The sequence below is a fragment of the Furipterus horrens genome, unplaced genomic scaffold (genome assembly GCF_987537825.1).
Source record: "Furipterus horrens unplaced genomic scaffold, mFurHor1.1.pri manual_scaffold_3, whole genome shotgun sequence".
Lineage (NCBI taxonomy): Eukaryota > Metazoa > Chordata > Mammalia > Chiroptera > Furipteridae > Furipterus > Furipterus horrens.
Window position 1 is genome coordinate 35,650,963 of NW_028327173.1, and position 22,294 is coordinate 35,673,256.

The following is a 22,294-nucleotide window of genomic DNA, read 5'->3' on the forward strand; positions in this document are numbered from 1 at the left end:
GGGGGAAGAAACAAACATTTGTAATCTAATTGTATACGTGCTATGGGAAGAATAAGCGCAGAGAGGTATGGGAGCACTTTGAAGTCCTGAGAAGTCACGGAAAGATTCACAGAGGAGGTGAGGGGATGTGATCCTAACGTTCAATGTGGATAAGTAGAGAGAAGGGACGTGGGGGTTAGAGGGAGAGAAATGGAAATATTCTCATGGAGATGAAAGCCTGTTAAGAAAGGTCTGGAGGCCCTGGCCAGGTAGCTCAGTTGATTAGAGCATTGTCCTGGTACGACAAGGTTGCTGGTTAGATCCCTGTCAGGGCACATAGAAGAATCAACCAATGAATGCATAACTAAGTGGAACAACAAATCAACATTTCTCTCTCTCTTCCCCCGCTCTATTTATCCTCTTTCCCCTCTCTGTAAAGCAATTTAAAAAATTATTTAAAAATAAAGAAAGGTTTGGAGTTCAAAGGAGGCTTGGTTGACTGTGGCTGTAGCATAAGTTATGGTGAATGGTTTAAAAAGCAAAAAGATAAGAGGTTGACAAGGGCCAGATTATGAAAGAGTCCTTTAGCCTTTTATACCAGTGATGGAAGTTGTTGGTCAGGTCTACATTAAAAAAAACAAGCCAAGTGTCACTGGTTCGATTCCTAGTCAGGGCACATGACTAGGTTGCATGTCAGGTCCCCAGTTGGGGGCGCAAGTGAGAGGCAACTACACAGTGATGTTTCTCTCCCTCTCTCTAAAAATAAATAAACAAATAAATTATTTTTAAAAAATAACATATTTGCTGAAATAGTATAGGACTGAATGCAGTGGTATTACATAAAAATTAGGAGGACCAGCCAAAACTGGGCAGAAAGTTGAGAAATGTTGATAGCCTGAGCCAAGGTAATAGCATGGGAATGGTGGGAAGTGTGTGGATCCCACAGATAGTAAGCAGGCAGATTTTGACAGATGCTGATGATAAGTTTTTCCTTAGAAAATATTTGACCTATTTCATACCATCAAATCAAAGCTAGATATGTACTATTGTACAGAAAAGGCTTTTATATGTAGAATCATTTACGTAAAAGCAGATAAGCAAAGTACTTCTTAGCCCTACTGATGTATATAGATTGCTATGGTTAAGACTTTGGGTTCTGGAATCTCAGAAAGAATGGGTTCTAAATTTATTTTGCCTCAAAGGTGTGTGATCTTGATCAAGTTACTCAGTCTATATAATTCTCAGTTTCCTCATTTGGAAAAAATCAAGGGGTAATTGTGAACATTTAAGTAAGAATAAGTTCTATGAAGTGCTTAATAGAATGGCATGTAACAAGCACTCAATAAGTGATAGCTGTTACAGAAAGCAAATTAACATTTGCTTTAATGTTACTGTGTTTGTTGTAGATACAGTTAGTTAGCTTAGTCTTTGTTGGGCGTTTTTTCCAACTCTACTACTTTCTCAGGAATTGGTACTATTGTTAAATCTGGGGGTTTTCTTTGTAAGACATTACACATTTGGAAATGATTGTATGTGAATTTGTAAGCTTAGTACCATCAGCCAGTCCCTTAGACCTTGAACTTAGGTTTCATTTAAAAAGAAATATTATGTAGGACTCTAGTACTCTTTTAAGTGTGCACACGAACCAAGAAATACAATATTCATATATAATTTCATAATAACTGCTCAAAATCTCAAAATTTATAAGGAAAATGACTATTGGTTCAGGAAATTTTATGACTTAGTGGATCAAATTCAGCTTTTGAATGTGGGAAAAAGTGAAATTTATTTGATCTAGTTGAACACGTACTTTTAAGACTTGACTCTTCAGTTACGGAAAGTAAGTTTGAACCTATAACTCAGGAAAGCCGGTTTAGCCCTGGCTGATGTGGCTCAGTGGGTGGAGTGCTGGCCTGCAAACTGAAAGGTCGCTGGTTCGATTCCTGGTCAGGATACATGCCTGGGTTGCAGGCTGGGTCCACTGGTGTTGGTTTGTACGAGGGGCAACCAATTGGGTGTTTCTCTCACACATCCGTGTTTCTCTCTCTCTCTCTCTCTCTCTTTCTCCCTTGCTTCTCCTCTCTCTAAAAGAAAATAAGTGAAATCTTAAAATAAATAAAAATAAGAAGGCCAGTTTCGCAGAAAGAGTTTGGTGTGTGTAGCGTGCTGGTTTCTTAATGCGTGTGGGGAAATAAACTAAGGAGAAACTATTATTAGTAATTTGCCAATGAAAGTAAGGATTTGGATAAAAATTCAAAAATAAAGGTTATTGATTTTTTGAATCGTTCATTCTTTTATTTAAACAGAATTAAGGGCAAGAATATACTTTCAGGGATCATTTCTATAGTTTGCTACTAAACAGAATTAAGGGCAATCTCTTACACTGAACATTAGCTGTCATTCTAAACAATATACAACAGGATATCAAATGGGCTTGTCTGTCCTCTAGAACAGCGATTCTCAACAAGTGTGCTCGAAGAATTTTTTAAACATGCAACACCTGACTATTTATGCAGAAACACTGACCTCTTTCCCTTAGATTGTCAAATAAATGACAACAGCCAACACAACAATAGCCATCCCATGTGAATGAATCAAAATTATACCTAATTTTTTTGTCAGATGGACAAAAAATGTATTTTTTTTTTGGTGTGCTATAGAATTTTAGTAATTAAGTGTGCCATGAAATGAAAAAGATTGAAAATCACCTTTAAAAGCACGTGTGTAACTATATTTAATAAAAACTTCCTTATAATCATCACTGATGGCTAATCTTTGGCCCTAGTTTCAGGGCCCCAATTTTCCCAAAATTTTTATGAAATAGCAACTTTAAAAATGCTTCTCTCTGATACCGATAACAGGCATGTCTGCAGTGTCCTGCTGACTCAGGCTTTTCTCCTTTCTCCTTCTTAAAAGCTTCCTTCTCTGTGCTCCCCACCGTTCCTGAGCTTGCTGTTTGAAGGGATCCCAAGTGAAGTTCTTTGTAACTCTCCCACTCTGGGTTTCTTTTCTCCCTCAATTTCACTTATATACCCTCTCCTGATCCCCAAATTTGAGAGGGACTGCGGATGTCCAGCGCAGTGTTTATTGACTTTTTTTTTTTTTTTAATGGGGCTTTATGTAGCCCTTCAAATTGGGTGTGCTGGCTCCAGGTCTATATTGTCTTCTAACCCGAACCTATTCACATAGCATTTTCGATATGCGGAGGACTGACTTAATGCAGATTTTCAACTGCACACATGGTGAACACCCCTAACACCTTCCTGCGCCCCCCCCCCCACCTCTGTGTTGTTCAGGATGAACTGTATTTACATTCTTTTTTTTTTTTTTAAGTATATTTTATTGATTATGTTGTTACAGTAGTTCCAGGTTTTTTCTCCCCTTTGCTCGCCTCTACCCAGTAATCCCCCTTCCCTCCAGCAATCCCCACTTAGTTCATGTCCATGGGTCATGCATATAAGTTCTTTGGGTTCACCCTTTCCTATATTATTCTTAACATCCCTCTATTTTGTACCAACCGATTATGCTTCTTAGTCCCTGCACCATATCCCCATTTCCCCATTTCTCCCCCTTCCCCCTCGCAGCTGATAACCCTCCAAATGATCCCCTTACCTATGACTCTGTTTCATTCTAGTTTGCTTAATTGGATTTTGTTTTTATTTTTCAGATTCAGTTGTTGATAGTTGTGAGTTTGTTGTCATTTTAGTGTCCATAGTTTTGATCTTCTTTTTCTTAAGTAAGTCCCTGTGACATTTCCTATAATAATGGCTTGGTGATGATGAACTCCTTTAGCTTCACCTTGTCTGGGAAGCACTTCATCTGCCCTTCCATTCCAAATGATAGTTTTGCTGGATAGAGTAATCTTGGTTGTAGGTCCTTGCTTTTCATCACATTGAGTACTTCTTGCCAGTCCCTTCCTGCCTGCAGAGTGTCCTCTGAGAAATCAGCTGATAGTCCTATAGGCGCCCCCCTGTAGGCAACTCTCCGCCTTTCTCTTGCTGCCCCCAGGACTCTTCTCTTTATCTTTCATCTTTTGCATCTCAGTCATGATGCGTCCTGGTGTGGTCCCCTCTGGGTCCAGCCCGCCCGGGACCCTCCGTGCTTCCCAGACCTGTATGCTCCCCAGATATCCCTCTCCACTTTTTAAAACGTGTGACTGTGCTTTCTGCCAGCCTGCTGCTGCCACTGCTGCTGCCACCACACCACATCCTCTCCACCCTGGCTCTGCCCCTCCTACCTGTCTAGATGAGTATTTCTTCTTTATATCTTTGTTTTCTGGACTTCCATGCAGTTTGATTTTCTGGAACTTCTAGTTGATTCTAGTTTTGAGGCAGTTTTATTCCTTCTTAGTTGTGGAGGGAGACGCAGTGTGTCTGTTTATGCCTCCATCTTCCAGCAGCTGGTCTTTAGGAAGATGGTCCAGGGGCCTTTTTTGTATTTGCATTCTTTACCTTGTCCTGAGCTTGTGAAACCTGCTGATCATCAGCTGCTACCACTAATTTTCTCAGGTCATAAGTGTGTCTACTGTTCTCTCTTTCTCCCTCCCCCTCCTCCTCTCCCTGAAAGCTTAAGTCCCTTCACTGCTCAGTTTCTCAAGGTCTGTAGTAACAATAGCTACCTTATTGACCAGTATGGTTTTATACATTTATAAACTAGATGACAAGGCATGTTGAAAAGAACTTGTTCTTTGAAGCTAGACATGCATTTGTAATGGCTCTACCACCAATCAGCTCTGTGATTTTGGCTGGTCATTGAACCTCTGAGCATCTGTATATGATGAGAGTACTCATGTCTAGGCCCTGACCAGGTGGCTCAGTTGCTTGGAGTGTCAGCTCTTTTGGGAGGAATGCAGCCAGTCAATATTTCTCTCTCTTTTTTCCCTCCCCGCCCCTTTTCCTCTCTAAAATCAGTAAGCATATCCTTGAATGAGGATTTAAAAAAAAAAAAAATAGACCCAGCTGGTGTGGCTCAGTGGATTGAGCATTGACCTTTGAACCAAAGGGTTGCCGGTTTGGTTCCCTGTCATGGCACTTGCCTGGGTTGCAGGCCAGGTCTCCAGCCAGGTCCCCAGTTGGGGGCATGCGAGAAGCAGCCATACATTGACGTTTCCCTCCCTCTCTTTCTCCCTCCCTTCCCCTCTCTCTAAAAATAATAAATAAATAAAATCTTTATAAAAAAAGAATAATGATGTCTAACTTATAGGGTTTTTATGGATTCTCCTGTAATTATAATTAAGTTCAGAGCTTTAAATTTTTTGTTTTAGTTTATTTATGATCTTATGATTAAATTCTGTATAAGATAGCCCATCGAAAATATTTTTTTTGTCCTGAACAAGGTAACTTCTGAAATTGGTAAATGAGAGTTTATCCCATTTTTTTCCTTTTTCCATTTTGACCTTCCCTTGGCCCAGGTGACATTTCTAATCTGCGTGAGGGGATGAACACAGCATAAACAGATCTGACCTTCGGAAATACAGTGCATCAGAAATAAGATGCATGTTTTAAAGGATTTGGGGTGTTTAGATAAGCTGATTTAAAAGATTGACGCTATGTTGGTGATGTATCAAAGGGGCCACAAAACATCTTGAAATTTTTCATGCAGCTCTTTTATTTAATGATAATTTTGCTTTCTCTTACCTGTGTCTTCACTCATATTTTCCATTGGCCCTCCAAACTGGTGAGGTAGACATTGGGTACAGAACCTTGTGGTGAATGCTACTCATTAAGTACCGAAGGATATTTAAAAAATAGATTAGAAGAAGGTAAATAACCAGGACAGACTATATTTAAAGTAGAATACATATGTTCTGATATTCTAGTAATAGGCAAAGCACAGAGGATTTTTAGGGTAAAGAAACTTTACAGTATGACAGTGGTGGAAATTTGTCATTATACACTGTTACAACCCTGATGTAAACTGTGGACTTGAGTGATAATGATGTGTCATTGTAGGCTCATCAGCTGTTACTGTGGTGTGAGATGTTGATTGGGGGGTGGGGTGGAGCATATAAGAATTCTGTACTTTCTACTCAGTTTTGCTGTGAACCTAAAACTATTCTAAAAAAGAAAGTTTATTAAATAAAAGAAAGAAGGTAAGAAATCAGGGCAAACTGTGTTTAAATTATAATACATATGTTTCATACCTATAATTTTGTAATAAAATACTGGTTATATGTGTGTATCATTTTATAAATTATGTCTGCAGTTTGAGAAATTTGGTTTCTGTTTTTGTACTGTAGTAAATTCTACCTTTGATTATTCTTTTATTAATATACAAAGACTAATCCTGGGTGAGTTATAATAGTATAATAAATGAAGATTTTAAAGACCCTATTAACCAATTCATAATACCAGTTACCATAAATTTATTTGTAAAAAATAATACGCTTTTTGTTTTGCAATTTCAAATGCTTTTTTTTTTTTTTTTTTTTTTTCTAATGGCTGGGAAGAGTATTAATATCAATGTGGACTTTTATCAAAGGATCTCAAAAATATAGACAAGACATCTTTTTGAGAGTGATAGACTTGCCATTTTTGAGGTTCTGGAAATTATTGCCAAGAATTATGACATATCTACATTTGTACACAGTAACAAAATCAGAAAATGAACTCTAGTTTTAAATTAGATGAAGAGGCAAAACTGACCTTTGATGCCCTTTCCACATGGCTTGGTTCAGCACATGCTGTGCAAAAAGCGTAAGACGAGATCTGGTCATCACACTTCAGTCACAATGGGAGCGACAGGAAGAGTTGGAAAGCGTATATATGTATGTAACTAGCTAACTCTAAGAATCTAGTTTGCCAGCTGATGAGTCTATTACTTTTTAAGTAACTTTGTAGGTTAACATCTTACTGTGATTCTAAATGGCTTTCTTAAAAGACTTAGAAGGTGATTAATATTTTTTTAGTTCCTCTGGATCTGCCTCAGTCTTGACCCATAGCAGCTCGGGAAATAGTCTAAAGCGTCCAGATACCACAGAATCGCTTAATTCTTCCATGTCCAATGGAACAAGTGATGCTGGTAAGTGACCTTTGAAAATTTAACTTTTTTTTTTTTTTAAACATTTGTTTTTTGGGGGGCGGGGGGAATGCTCCCTATCCTGGTGGCTCAGTCAGGTAGAATGTTTCCCAGTTGCAGGTTTGATCTCCCGTCAGAACACATATGGGAAGCAACCAATGAATGCATGAATAAGTGGAACAACAAATCGATCTCTCCCTCTCTCCTCCCCTCCCTTCTCTCTCCCTTTCTCTCTCTCTCTCCTCCTCCCTCTCTCCCTTCATCCCTCTCCCTTCCTCTTTCTCATAAATAAATAAATAAATAAACAAACAAACAAACAAAGAAAAGTTGAATACTGGTAGCAACACAGATTGGCCCATTGAACACCAGCCTAAGAAGATCTGTTTTATTTCAGACCTCTTCGATTCCTATGATGACAGAGATGATGACGGGGAGGCAGGGTCAGTGGAGGAGCACAAGAGCGTTATCATGCACCTTTTATCACAAGTTAGGCTTGGAATGGATCTTACTAAGGTAAGAATCAAATTTGGCATTTGCTCTAAGTCTTAATGTGTATGTGTGGACTCCTGGTGATTGTATGGTGAGCTGGCCTGCAAATATAGTATAATAACTTTGGTTTATACTTTTGTTGTGATTTAACATATGTAGATGAGCACACTGAAAATTTTTACAAATGAAATGAGTAAAGCTAGAATAATTTTATAGAGACAGTATGGATGGATGAATTTGGATTTCTACTGGGGGGAAACAAGGAATATATTGGGTTTGGTTAGTGGTTTGGACGAACACTAAAGCGGTTTAGGATGCACAGAATCAGAATGACCGGAGTTCTGATCTTGGGATCGGAGGACCCATGTTAGCATCCTACCTCTGCTGTTTCCAAACCAGGTGATGTTGAGCAAGTCCCTTCCTCTATTATCTTTAGGTTTTTCATATGCAAAATGGACACACAGTGACTGACTTCACAGAGTTGTAAGGATTAGAACAGATGATGAATGAAAAATTGTATGACACGTATTTAGCCATACAATTATTGTGGTCTGTATTTAAATTTTAATTTAATCTTGGTGCTCCAAATAGAGTGCCTGATTGATTTAGGAGACTATTGTATGGGTACCCTTATATATCTCTGCTACTGTGCTAGAAGCCTCATCTTTTCACTTAATTCTCACTGCAAAATGGATGTTATTGTTAATTCATTTTATAGATGAGGAAACTAAAACTCATGGAGGTTAAGTACTTTGGCTAGTTCCTATTTAGTGGCGGAACTGAGATTCAGATCTGGTCTGTGGTTTCAAAATTTATAATCTTTTCACTGTTGCCTCTTGTCATAAAGATTTGAGCTGCAGTAGCTTTCGTATTGGTTAAGTTATTCTACCCAGCTTTAGAAAGTTAATGAAATTTAGTATTCCTAGTTTTGTTATAAGCAAGTCAAACTATATTCTTGTCAGTGTGAGCTTCATTTTGATTTTGGATTTAGAGGGTAATTAAGAAAAAAAAGTAATCCATAATACTTTCTAATAAGTGTCTATAATAAAAGCTTTTATCCCAAATCTAAATGAGAACAGAAACACAAGGATAGCATTAACTGTGGAACCCATCATACTCGCTAGGAATGTTCTAAATAAGAGAATATTTGCAGGAGTTTTTCCCTATAATTTTTCAGTGATCATTAGATTGCATAATTGCTGGAGTAGAATTGTCAACTTCAAATTTGAAAGTTATAGCTTCATTTTAGATGTTGACATCTATAATATGTTTCTTTTTGACATCTTCTACCTTGGTTGGTTTTGGTCTCCAATTATGGAAGACTCACCTAAAGGTAACTTGAATGATCCTAAGTTTATTAGCTCACATAATGAGAAGTCCAGAAGTAGAGTAGTTCTGGGATTGATTAATTTGGTCTCTTTGTTCTACTCTTCTTAGCATGTGGACTTTCTCACTCAGGCTTGTGTCCTCTTCATTGCAGAACAGCTGCACTTCCTTCCGACCATCACATCCTCATACACCTGTCAGGGGACAGAAAATAATTTCTGTTCATGGATTTTTTTGTTGTTGTTCTTAGGGAGAACATTGTTTTCCAGAGGTGGCCCATCAGACTTCCAGTTGAACCCCATTGACCAGAGCTAGGCCTGTTGTCCATGCCTAAACCAGTCACTGTCAAGGGAGGTTAAATGATTGGTTTAGATTAACCCACATTTACTCCTTGGAATCTCGGAGGCCCCGTGACTCATGGCAGCCTAAGCTAGAACCTAAACAGAACCAGTTCTGTTACAAGGCGTGAAGGCAACCAAAAGCGTCTGCCACCATCACGTTTGTCATTTTTGCCTCACATAATTCCCTCTGCCAGGTAATCCATATTGGGTCTATTGCTGCTAAAAAAGCTTGTTATTTTACGAACCATTTTATTACAATTTTTTTTAATTTTACCAAATGTGTTAAAAACAGCTATTTTTGAAATCTTTATTGGCACACAGATGGTTCTGATTGCCACCAGATGCTGAACTTTTGATTCCTTTTATGCATTCCAAAGTTACAGGGATGCCTTCAATTTGTGTCTTGTTCTCCTGTTTATAAAAAAAAAAAAAATTCTCAGTTCAGATATTTTTTTTCAAGAGTTATTTTCCAAATACTTTGTAGTGTTTGGACATACTATAATGTCAAATCCCATTTACCTCACTTGGTCTTCAGAACAACCCTATGATATAAGCAGGGCATGTAATTATCCTCCCTTTACAGAAACTTAGAGAAGTTGAGGTGATTTTCCAGGGTCTCCTCACACCTGAGAAGTGGCAAGACCTTGAACCCAGGTTGAAGACAACCTGGCCTAGCTTGCTTTTGTCACTCTTCCAGCAATTTTACATTAACGACATGTGTATCAGTATAGTGCCACAAACATAAAAATTTTAAATGAGAAAAAAAATTTTTAACCATATTTACATTATGAACATACATGTTCTGTGGAAGGAAAATGTTTACTTAAAATTTAAATGCTGGAGTTTGATAATAAACAGTATAAGTGTATAGCTAGTGGGCGCCTTTCTAAGTCATGTCCCATCAGCACTCCTTGTTCCGCGGCCACATGAGTCCACTGGTCAGTTTCTGTCACACCCATTTCCTGTCTCTGTCTTTTCCCTCCCATCTTCATGTCTTAGTCTTCTGTTTTCTCCTCTCTTTATTTCAGCCTAACTCTTACTCTAAGTCTTTTGTCTAGTGCCACCTCAATGAATTGTTTCCCAGCTCTGCCCTTGTTCTGGTCCCCCAGACAGAACATGATCCTTCTCCCCCTGAACTTCCAGGGTAATCTGAGCATCTCTTGTGTGGTATTTGTCACATTCTGTATAAAATTTAAATGCTGGTATTATTCTCTCATACTTACCTTTGCATCCTTCATAACATTTAACACAGGATCTCGAATATAGTAGATATTCAGTAACTACTAAATTTAAAGGAATTTGCTTCCCCACTAAATAATTTGTAATCTGATACACATTTTAAAAACTCTTCTTCCAACTCCCTAATGAAATTCTTGCCTTTTTATTGGTTATTCTCATCTTTCTCATTCCTTCTTCTCATAGTTCATTTTATTTTATTTCCTTTCTTCTCTGCTACATTCCCAGCCCTTCAGCGTCTTTTTTTTTTTTAATAACTTATTTTTATTTGTTTATTTTTAGAGAGAGGGGAAAGGAGAGAGAGAGAGAGAGAAACATCACTGTGGTTGCCTCTCACTCACGCCCCCAACTGGGGACCTGATGTGCAACCTAGTCATGTGCCCTGACTGGGAATCGAACCAGCGACACTTGGTTCGCAGGCCAACGCTCAATCCACTGAGTCACAGCAGCCAGTGGTCCCTCAGCACTTTTATTCATGGGCTCCTCCCCATGGAAGAGAGAGTTTGTTGATTCCCATCTTTATTCTCCTCTTCCTTTTTATTCCTTCAGTTGCTCATAGGAAAATTTCTTACTGTGTCATACTGGCTGAGAGTGCAAGTGTGAATAAGGGTGGTCCTTGTGTTCCAGGAGTGTGTCAGTTATTTGAGGACACATTCATAAGTAGCTACATTTCCTAGTGCACCTGATGATGATGGAGAAGCATCAGTAGAGAGGAAAGTGAACAGACGCCCCCCCAAAGTCAGACCCACAGTGCAGTGAGAAAATTTCTCACTCTCCCTGTGAAATAGTGGTAACAATCTCTTCGGTACAGGATAGTCGGTACAGGATTGTCGTTAAGTTCAGTGATATAATGTGTATGTAACGCCCAGCAGGTAGTAGGCATCCAGGGCTTGTGGGTAGTGTTGTCGTCACACTGAGCCAGGGAGTTGAAGGGAGGCTGCACAGAGGAAGGGACTTTGAAGATTTAAAACTTCTCTGCTTTTCATCTGCTGGGCAGGGTAATGGGCATTTCTGAATCAGAGCAGTTTGGGAGGTGGGCATCGGCAGCATGCTAGGCTGTATTTGGTAGGTGTTATGGGTGTTACCATGGTTAGAGTGAGTTTTAGTTTTTTTTTTTAGCAGTGCAGCAACCTGTTTCTCTGTAGTGGAATTGGATCCTCAGTGTTCATATGTGTATCTTTCAGGTAGTTCTGCCAACATTTATTCTTGAAAGAAGATCTCTTTTAGAAATGTATGCGGACTTTTTTGCACATCCGGACCTGTTTGTGAGGTATTTGACTGAACACAGTAGTTTCTAATTTTTAAAGGTTTTACTCAATAGCTTTCTACCTTTGCAGCATAGATGGATTTCCTTTTACACTTCTGGGGGAAAGTGGCATTGAATATTCTGTTTATAGTAGATGCCTGTTAGTTTGCTTGGGTTATATGGTGGTGATGCTGTTAAACAACCAACACTTTTTAAAAATTTGAGACCCCATTAATAGGTAGCCAATATTTACAGAGCCAAGTCTATAAGCTTATTTGGTCCAGGGATTGGTATTCACTGTTAAATTATTCACACTGTATCCTGATGAAGTTCAGTTCACCGAGTCCATCGAACCTTTCTAAGGCCCCCATTGTTTCCCAGGCAGTTCTAGAAACTAGACAGACTGGTTTCCAGTTTACAGACTGATTAGTAAACTTTAAATGTAAAGTTTACAATATTAGGTATATGTACACAAGGTAGAAGTTATCTAAAGGTGGAATTGATTTACAAGGAGCTGAGTTCACATTGCTTTTCAGTGTTAGCAGGAAAATTTTCTTTGTAAGGAGATGTTCTAATCTGTCTTCTCTGATTGCATTCCTTGGCCTTCGGCTGTGATTTACTGAAGCCAGATAGAAATCACTGAGGTTTCACAGTGGGTGGGCACATTGGCTGACATTGATATATGTTTCCTTCTGGAGGAAGACTTAGGAGAATCATTTAACCAATTCCCAAAGGAAAGAATTTCAATTAGTATGACAGTGTTTAAATTAATATATAATTGAACAAATAAAATGTAAACATATATTGGTAAGGTGTAAGTAAAGATGCAAAATACCAGTTATTAGATACAGATTTGAGATTTAGCAATAGTTTTTAATGTATGAGAATTTAAACTTTGAGGTCCCTTAGAGAAACTATTTAAAAATACAAAAAGTATAGCTAAAAAGCCAGTAGATGAGATTAAATGGAATTCTAAAATTACTAAATTCCAAAAAAAGAAGGAGGGAAGGAAGTAGAAATAATGGAACAAGTAACAAAGGGGCAAATAGAAAACAATAAGATGGTAGAGTTAAACCCAGTAATGACACTAAATAAAAATAGCATGCACACTCCATTTAAGAGTAATTTTCAGACTGGATAAAGAAACAAGGCCGTCTGTGTGCTATTTGCAAGGGGGAGATTTTAAATAGGAAGACATGATTGGTTAAAAGTAGTAGGATGGACAAAGATAATGCCAAACACTAAGCATAACAATGCTGGTGTCACTGTTAGGATGAGACAAAAGAGACTTTTAAAAGGCCAGCAATATTATCAGAGACAAATAGGGATATTTCATGATTTTAAAAAGTCAGTTTATCAAGAATCAATAATAATCCTAAATGTGTATGTACCTTGTAACACAGTTTCAAAACACATGCAGCAAAAATTGACTAAACTGAAAGGAGAAATGGACAAGTGCACAATCCTGGTTGGAAATTCCTCAGAAATTGGTTGAATAAGTAGCTCCCTGCATGAACTTTGCCCACCCTCAAGGACATCAGTAAGGCTATAGAAGATTCACACGGTATTATCAATCAGCTTGACCCAATTGACCTTCTAGGCACTATCAATTTGTATAACACACAGTCTTTTCAAGTGCACATGGAACGTTCATCAGGATAGACCATATACTAGGAAGACGTAATGCATTTAAAGTCATTGGAACCATACAAAGTATATTCTCTGACCATGAAATAATTAAATTAGAAATCGCTGAGACAAATATATCTAGAAAACCTCCCAACTATTTGGCAATTAAACAGTGAACTTATATGAAGTTCTGGAACAAGGAAAGCTCAGCTATGATGCTAAAACCCAGAAACAGTATTTGCCACAGGGTGAGGGGTAGGGATTGCTTGGAAAGGGGAGATAAGGAAACTTGGGGGTAATGGAAATGTTGTATATCTTGATGGGATGATGATTAATGTATATATACATTTGTCAGTCACCAAACACTTAGATTGGTGTATTTAATTATGTAGTTGATGCCTCAGTTTTAAAAAGAAACTTTGAGGGGACTCTTGGACCCGGGACCTCTCAGCTTGTCTCAGGGAGGACCGTGCCGAGGGTGCTGTGTCCTGTCAGAGAACGAATGCTGAATTTTGCCTTTTTCCCTTGCAGCATTAGTGACCAGAAGGATGCCAGAGATCGGATGGTTCAGGTTGTGAAATGGTACCTCTCAGCCTTTCATGCAGGAAGGAGAGGATCGGTTGCCAAAAAGCCATACAACCCCATTTTGGGCGAGATCTTTCAGTGTCACTGGACATTACCAAGTGATACCGAAGAGAATGCAGTGAGTTCTTGAGTGGGTGGGTGGGTGGGTGGTTTTTAAGATTTTGTGTATTTATTTTTAGAAAGGGGGAAAGGGAGGGAGAGAAAACATCAGTGTGTTGCCTCTTGCATGTGCCTCAACTTAGGACCTGGCCAACAACCCAGGCATCTGCCCTGACCCCGAATCAAACCAGTGACCTTTTGCTTTGTGGACAAATCCCAACCAACTGAGCACACTGGTCAGGGGTGCACTGGTGTTTTTTATTATCTTAAGTTGTGTACTGATTCAGGATTTCATTTTATTTGGGGACAGATAACAATAATAAAAGTAATGACCAGAAGAGGCTCACCACTCATAGAACAGTGTTGTTGGATCAGCGTATTTTGAATATAGTTAGCAAGGAAATGAGGTGAAGATAGAGATTTAGAAATCAGATCATGCAAGGCCTTAAGGGCCATAATGATCATTTTATGGCTTATCAGGGTCTTATTTTTTGTTTTGAAAAGATTATTTATTGATTTTATGAAAAATAAATTAGAAAGGGGCAAAACAGAAGCAAGGAGACCATTGAGGAGGGTTTGGAATTCAAGCTATATTTTGGAATTAGAACTGATAGGTGGCTTGGGGGAGGGAAGGATAAGGGGACAGTCAGAGGTGGATCCTTGAATGTGGGCTTCAGCAGTTGGTTAGTCCATTTACGAAAAAAGAAAAGGTTGGGTTTGGAGAAGGAAACAACAAGAACTTTAATTTGAAATATAAAGTATGAGCGATCTGTTAGACGTCTAAGTGGAGCTGTCAAGTTGGGAGTTGGAATTTAAGAGTCTGGAGTTCAGGGGAGAAATCTAGAACAGATGGGGGCTTTCGGAGATTTTAGCCCTGCAATTAGATGAAATCATCTAGGAAGACAGCATAACTAGAGGACAGTAATAGGTAACTCAGACCTGAGCCCCAGGGCTCCCAGCATTTAGAAGTTGGTTTGAGGAAGATGACCAGCAGGGAAGACTCAAATAAATGTAAAAGCCTCAGGGGAAGGGGGGGACCCACTGGCCCACAGTGCCTGGCACATTATAGTTTCTCAATAGACACAAACAACTCTGTGTCTTTCCTTTTCCAAGTGACAGGTTACACATAGTCCTTTCTGAAGACAGAGGCAGTATGTGTCTGTTCTTACTCATTTGGTAGACGTTGATAAGTGCCCACTCGGTGCCAGGCCTGGCCCTAAGTTAGTCACATGATCCTTGCCTCCAAGAATGTCTTAGGGAGCCCTGGCTGGGTTGTTCAGACAGTTGGAGTGTCATCCCATATGCCAAAAGGTTGGGGGTTCGATCCCTATCAGGGTATATATGGGAGGCAGTTGATAGATGTTTCTCTCTCTCCCCCCATCCCCTCCCTCTCTCTGAATAAACATTTTTTTAAAAGAATGTCTTAGGGAGACTGACACAAAGTAATAATTCCAATACTGTAATTAAGCTCCATAATGACAGTCTGTACTAGGTGTTGTGAGTCTGTAGAGGTGGGGAGCAGTTAAGCACCGCAGGAGGGAGAGACTCTAAGACACTCTGCAGTGTCGTTTATGTTTCCAGACCCAAAGGAAATGATGTTGTATTTGCTTGCAGGAGCTAGTTTCAGAAGGACCAGTGCCCTGGGTTTCCAAAAACAGTGTGACATTCGTGGCTGAGCAGGTTTCCCATCATCCACCCAGTAAGTTACAGAGCTCCTGTGCAAAATGCACCCCCAAACTGTTCTGAGGAGGGTCCTACAAAATGCCGCAGGCGAGTTTTCTGTCAGCTTTTTGGCTCCCTGTGTCTTCTCAGTTCAGTGAGCTTTGGCGCCTTGTATCTGTTCTTGCAAAAGTTCCAAAGGCTATTAGCTTCCCTGGTTATGAATACAAAGAAGGGATTTGGAAAATAAACCTTTAATGTTTCTAAAGTCATCTCAGGCGTAATGAGTTGTGCTGTAGAGACCTCAGCAACTCTGAGACCATTTATATAAATGACCATGTAGTTTCTGCAGTGTATTCCTGACATCAGGGAGTGACTGCCTGTCCTCGGTGTCTTGTTTGCTCAATGCAGTGGTGATGCTGATGGGCCCAGGTTGGGGCTGGGACAGGAGCAAGGTTACTGATCAGAGGAACAGACAGACCTTTTGGTTTTAAGCCTCCAAGATTGGTCATAGCCTCATGGTTCAGGGAAGTTTCTGCCCATGTGGCCCTGAAGGGTAGTTTGCACAGGGGAAACAGTATAAAGGTCTTTAGATACCTCCTGGCCTCATTTGAAGCAGTTCTTTGAGGGGAAGAGCATTTCCCTAAAGGAGTCAGTTCTTTCTCTAGGTTAAGGGAGTTGGAGAAGTGGGTATAATTATATAGTGTACTAATTAAAACTATTTCTGTAGTTTCAGCTTTTTATGCTGAGTGTTTTAACAAGAAGATACAATTCAATGCTCATATATGGACCAAATCAAAATTCCTTGGAATGTCAATTGGGGTGCACAACATAGGGCAGGGTAAGTCTTTGGGCATGAGGTGGACTCCGGTGTTAATAGAATTTTTATGTTATTCTAATGTGTGCTGGACACTTGTCTACGCAAGAGGAAATGGCCCCTGAACGGCAGAATGGATGTCATTGTTTGCACAGCATGTGTATTGGGGATGATAGCAATGGTGGGGTGCAAGGTTGCCTTTCCCAAAACTGAAGGGAGTATCCTGAAGTCTCCATCAATCAGACAACAAAACCTATGGCCAGATGACACTAGTCATCTGTTTCTGTCCCTTCTCTCCACAGGCTGCGTCTCCTGTCTAGACCATGACGAGCATTACATTCTCACCTTCCCCAATGGTTACGGAAGGCAAGTAGAACTCATTTCTTCTGATCAGCAGGCAGCAAACCCTGCTGTTTCTTAAGCTGTGCCCCTCTCTGTCCTCTGAATTGTTAGCCTTACCTGAAAACTTTTGATTTTGTAGGTCTATCCTCACAGTGCCCTGGGTGGAACTAGGCGGAGAATGCAGTATTAATTGTTCCAAAACTGGCTATAGTGCAAACATCGTCTTCCACACAAAACCTTTCTATGGAGGCAAGAAGCACAGAATTACTGCTGAGATTTTGTAGGTATTGTTTTTTTGCTTTAGTGCTCTCCTCTGAAATACTTTTCCTTTTGTCTGGAATTATAACATCTATTAGGAATTGAGTCTTTTAATTCTGTCTTTGTAAAATTATTTCACATCTTATACATCATGTCTCTTTCTAAAATCCCATTTTCAGAAGGAGTCCTAAAATACGGGTTCAGAACAATCAGAGGTTATTGTGGGATTTCCTTCCTAGAAACCTGACTTGCAAATGGGGAGCAGAGAAGGGTCTTCCTAGATCAATTAGCTTAGCCAGAGCACGGATTCCTGACTCATTATCGCCAGGTTGGATCATGAGCTAATCCACACAGTAGGCTCTGACTCCCAGCCAAGTGTCTTCGAGTCCTCAGTCTTTTTTTCTGTGCCTTCCTGGGGAAGAACAGTCATGATCACATCTCGGCTTGGTTTTGTCTGACACTCCAGGGTCTGATGGAGACAGCTGTACTGTCTGGTAACAGTCAGTTGCAGGAGTTCAGAGCCTGCTTGGAAGAGGAAAATCTGCACATTTTTCTTTGCCCTCAGAGGCCCTATTGGGAGCAGTGTTGCCAATGGAGGACACATGACAAGTTAACCTGTTTCCAGGGATATCATTTCATCCGCATAACGAATAGCATTCAAGAGTCTTGAGCAGCATGGGACCATGAACACAAGATGTTTACTAAATAAAAATCAGTGTAAAATCCAAAATATTCTTACAGTCAGAAAATACGGGATTACGGTGCAGCACAAATTACCGTTATAATTATGCTGCCCCCGAAATGGCAATTGGAAATTGCCTGCTCCTCAGTGTTTCTTGGCACTTGGCACCATGAGGAGCTGCCAGCTTGCAGACAGCAGTGTGGGGATGGCCAGAGGGAAGAGGGGACAATATGGGGGGAGAGGGGAGCAAAGGGGTGGGGGAAATGGGAATATCTGTAAGAGTGGAAACAATAAGAATAAAGTAGGAAAAAGGAACTGCTACTCCGCAGAACGTTGGCCCAGTCATGGCCATACAAGAGTAGAAAGACTGCCCTCAAAGCTGTGAGCTAAAGGAACACTTGGTGGGCTCTTCACTTCAGGGATTTGGGCATCAGCTGAGTGATTCTCAAACTTTCTGGTCTCTGGACTCCAAGTTATTGAGAACGCCAAAGAGCTTTTGTTTATATTATACCTATCAATATTCTCTTATTAAAAATTAACAGATTCTAAAGTATTTATAAATGAATTTATGTGACAATAATATTTTCTGGAAAAAATTATTTTTTAATTTATGAGAAGAGTGACATTGCACATTTTCTGAGTTAAATCTCTAATATACAGTCATGGCTACAAAATGATGTTTTGATCAACAACAAAATGTAAGATTATAATGGAAATGAGAAATTCCTGTTGCCTAGTGACATCACAGCTGTTGTAATGTCATAGCACAAGGTATCACATTATTCATAAATTTGTGGTGTTGCTGATGCGAACCGACCTGCTGTGCTGCGGTCATAGAGAAGTATACACAATTATGTACATTACATAATATTTGATAACAGACTATTACTGGTGTGTGTGTTTACTGTACTTCTTATTTTAGAATGTACTCCCTCTACTTATAAAGTTTGCTGTAAAACAGTGTGCCATGTCGTGCCAGCAGCAGTCTCATACATCATGTTTACTTGGTCTCTTGATTGCAGTATTCTCTTATGCTTGGTTTAATCTCATTGTTTTGTGCAGTAACATGCTGTACAGGCTTGTAGCCTAGGAGCAGCAGGCTATACCATCTAGATTTAAGTGCACTGAAGATGTTTTCACAAGGACAAAATTGCCTAATGACAAATTTCTCAGAACATATCTCATCGCTAAGTGGCACATGGCTGTAATTAATAAGTAATAACTGGGTTCTCCCATTTACTTGCCTTAGTTGTTGGCTACATATCGCATAGGCTCTGGGAAACACTGTATACTTGTGGGAAAAATAGAGTGAAAAAGACAAACAGTGTCTTAGTGTTATGAAAATAGTTTTGATTTAAGAGGGTCTCAGTAACCCCAAAGGATCCCCAGACCACACTCTGAGGACCACACTTTGAGAACCTCTGCACAGTGACCTAAACCTGGGATCCTGTGATTTTTCTATTTGTCTCCCTTCCCTCAAATCCCCTAAATCATAGAGGAAATTTATGTTTCAGTCCAGTGATAGTAGCTTCATCCCTCTACTCTGCGTATTTTTCTCTCCTGACCTCTTCGCCTCCTTCTGTCCTTTGCCTTGCCTCTCTTAACCTGTCCTTGGCTGTGATGCTCGTCTTCCAGGATTTCATACCTGCCATACATATCACTTGTCCAAGTAGACGTCTACAGGAAAAGAATCAAACTGTTAGACCCAGTGGTTCCTCTCAGCCCAAGGATGAAAGCCTGGTCTCTGGCATTATATCCTGAAACAAAACCTTCCATGCCCTTCATCCCAGCAGCTTTGCCCTTGAACTCAGTGCTCACAGAAACTCACCACAGCACTGACCATCCAGAATCTGTGGTGTTTCTCCCCACTTGGCTGTGAACAGTCTGAGAGCAGGGACTGTCCCTTGTCTGCTGCACCCCCAGCACAGGGCTCATCTCATACTCTGTTCATGGGATCTCAGGTTCATTAGCATCTTGTTTACAGCCCTTGTTCTTACAGTTGGTCTGAGAAACCTCGTTCTACAGCATTAGGCTGCCCAGTTTTCTGAAGACTTCACAGTGGCTCTTCTGTGTTCTGCTGTGAAGATAGGCCACCCTGACCAGATTCTTTGGTAGAAAAATTTTCAACTTGAGACTAACACAGATATTTCTTTTTCTATTTAGTTCTCCAAATGACAAGAAGTCCTTTTGTTCAGTTGAAGGGGAATGGAATGGTGTGATGTATGCAAAATATGCAACAGGGGTAAGAAGCTGTATTTTGCCACTTGTTCCAGGCTACATTGAATTGTAGACTATGCTTGACTCCAGCTTCCTTCATCTGGAAACTTAACCCCTGAGGCCAGCTCTAATGCTGTCTCTTCAGGGCAAGCCTTTTCCTTTCCCTACCTCTTCCCAAGTAGTCAAGGTAGTAGAATGATTTTACTTTCTTCTCTCCTTTCAAAACACTCAAGAATAATGTATGTTCTATGCTATATACCTGTGACTAATAGAAAAAATATTGAATGTAAGCTGTAATTAAAATTTTTATTTAAAAAAATAACTTAAAAATTAAAAAAGTAATGTATGCTTAAAAATGCTTGGCACATAGTAAGCACCCAGTAAATGTTAGCTGTATGATTAGGGTGTGTGGTAGGTTTGTATAATGAAGTGCTAAACTAATTTGTGTTATGTGCAGTTTGATTTTGTTTAAAAAATGTAGTGACTGCCTGGCACCAGGGATACAGAAATGAGTAAGATAGTCCTTAACAGGAGTCAGTGAACTGACTTGGAGAATTTGAAATGTAAAAGGCACTTCAGCATACTTATCATTAGGATTAGTTGTTTATGGGTGTAGCTCTCCAAGAGCTACATCCTGAGAACGTAGCCTCTCGTCATGCTGGAAATGTCTATTGAATTGAGCCTCTACCAAGACTTAAAACACACAATTATATTTTAAGGCTGAAGATTGCATATGAAGCTCTGTCTACATCATTAACATATATGGGATCTGATTATTGTATCTGTTAATTGAAGTTCTGGGACAAGCTGACTCTCTTAGAACAGTTTGAATAAAACATCTGCCTACTTCTGTTTTCTAGGAAAATTCAGTTTTTATAGATACCAAGAAGTTGCCTATAATCAAGAAAAAAGTGAGAAAATTGGAAGATCAGAATGAGTATGAATCCCGCTGGTAAGGAGACAACATAACTGAGCTGTTGATTGGCTAGGCAGAGGCGCAGAGCTGGGTTTTGGAGAAGGTATAGCAGAATATAAAAGAGCGCAGACTGGGTCTGAGTGCCTAAGTTCATATGGAGTTCCACCACTTACTGTTTTTGTAACCAAGACTATAAGTTTGTCTCTCTTTGCCTTTTCCTGAAATTGGAACTACCTCAGAGTTGTGAGAAGTAAATGAGATGAACATATAGCATATATATGATGCTTGGTCTATAATAAGTACCCAGTGTATGAAAGGCTTATAACCATCTTACAAGACACAGCAATGAGGTCCCAACCGAGAGGTGTCTAGTAAAACACTTTCAGGTCTTTTGCTGGCAAGAAACTTATTTAAAAAGTTTCTTTCCTAATTATTTCAGCATATCTCTTTTACGTGACTTTCTTAAAAAATTAACCAAAATATTATCATGCTTCAAGATCAGTTATTCCTTAATATCATCAAATGCCTAATTAGTATTCAATTTTCCAGTAGTCTCAAACATCATAATTTTTTCCTTTCTCAATAAAATCAGGATGTTGTAGAGGTATGAGGAATCATGCACTGCAAGTTTTTTGTACTAGGGGATTTTGTAAGTGAAGGAAAGGGACTTTAGAAATCATTACCCTGTTTGTTGTCTCTAACTTAATATTCTGCTCAGCCTGGCTGCCTGCTCATACTCACGACAGAGGGATCTTAGGCAGACACTTTTCTAATCCCCAGGAGTCTCACTTGTAAAGTGATATGTTTGAACCAAACCTGTCCAGTTTTCTTCAGGCCGTGAGAGGAAGCCAAATCTCTTACCCTTTAAGCCTCTATAATTCCCCTCTTGACCCTTACTCTCTATTCAGTTTCTCCAAATCTTCATTGTTAACTCCAAGGGAGCTTTTCTGAAATGGAACTTCTCAGTTCCTCTAAGTATAGTAAAGGACACTCAAGCCCTAGAGTGGTGAACTGACACCACCAAAGCTGCATTGATAATTAGTTGTAGAGCCAGAAATATAATAGAATCACAGGTGTCAGTTCTCACTGTTCTTTCTCCTTTGCTGTCCTTACCACATACATCCAGCTTTCTGCCCATCCTTTATTTCCATCTATATCTTCTGAATCTGTTTTTCTGTTCTTACTTCAGTGCCGTGGTGCTAGCTTACGGAGATTGTCCGTGAACTACAACACTTCAGGGTAGATCTAGACTTTCATTCTCAAGATTGCTAGTAACTGTATCTGGTTCTTAGCACCTTTTTTTTTTTTTTTTAAGCCTTTGGAAGGATGTCACTTTCAACTTAAAAATCAGAGATATTGATGCAGCAACTGAAGCCAAGCATAGACTTGAAGAAAGACAAAGAGCAGAAGCCCGAGAAAGGAAGGAGAAGGAAATTCAATGGGAGACAAGGGTAAG

The 22,294-nt window shown here is 39.6% G+C and overlaps 1 protein-coding gene and 1 pseudogene across 5 annotated transcripts in view; both read left to right on the plus strand.

Moving 5' to 3' along the window:
* Positions 1-22,294, plus strand: part of OSBPL9 (oxysterol binding protein like 9) — a 130,963-nt gene that overhangs the window by 107,724 nt on the left and 945 nt on the right. For all 5 annotated transcript variants that reach the window (XM_090269444.1, XM_090269447.1, XM_090269449.1 and 2 more), the window contains 11 exons: positions 6,887-6,999; positions 7,391-7,509; positions 11,573-11,658; positions 13,795-13,966; positions 15,562-15,646; positions 16,337-16,447; positions 16,726-16,789; positions 16,905-17,045; positions 19,869-19,947; positions 20,783-20,874; positions 22,154-22,289. In XM_090269444.1, the coding sequence (XP_090125570.1) occupies positions 6,887-6,999; positions 7,391-7,509; positions 11,573-11,658; positions 13,795-13,966; positions 15,562-15,646; positions 16,337-16,447; positions 16,726-16,789; positions 16,905-17,045; positions 19,869-19,947; positions 20,783-20,874; positions 22,154-22,289 (1,198 nt within the window). The remainder of the gene's footprint in view (positions 1-6,886; positions 7,000-7,390; positions 7,510-11,572; positions 11,659-13,794; positions 13,967-15,561; positions 15,647-16,336; positions 16,448-16,725; positions 16,790-16,904; positions 17,046-19,868; positions 19,948-20,782; positions 20,875-22,153; positions 22,290-22,294) is intronic.
* Positions 2,296-2,377, plus strand: LOC150014891 (small nucleolar RNA U3; annotated as a pseudogene).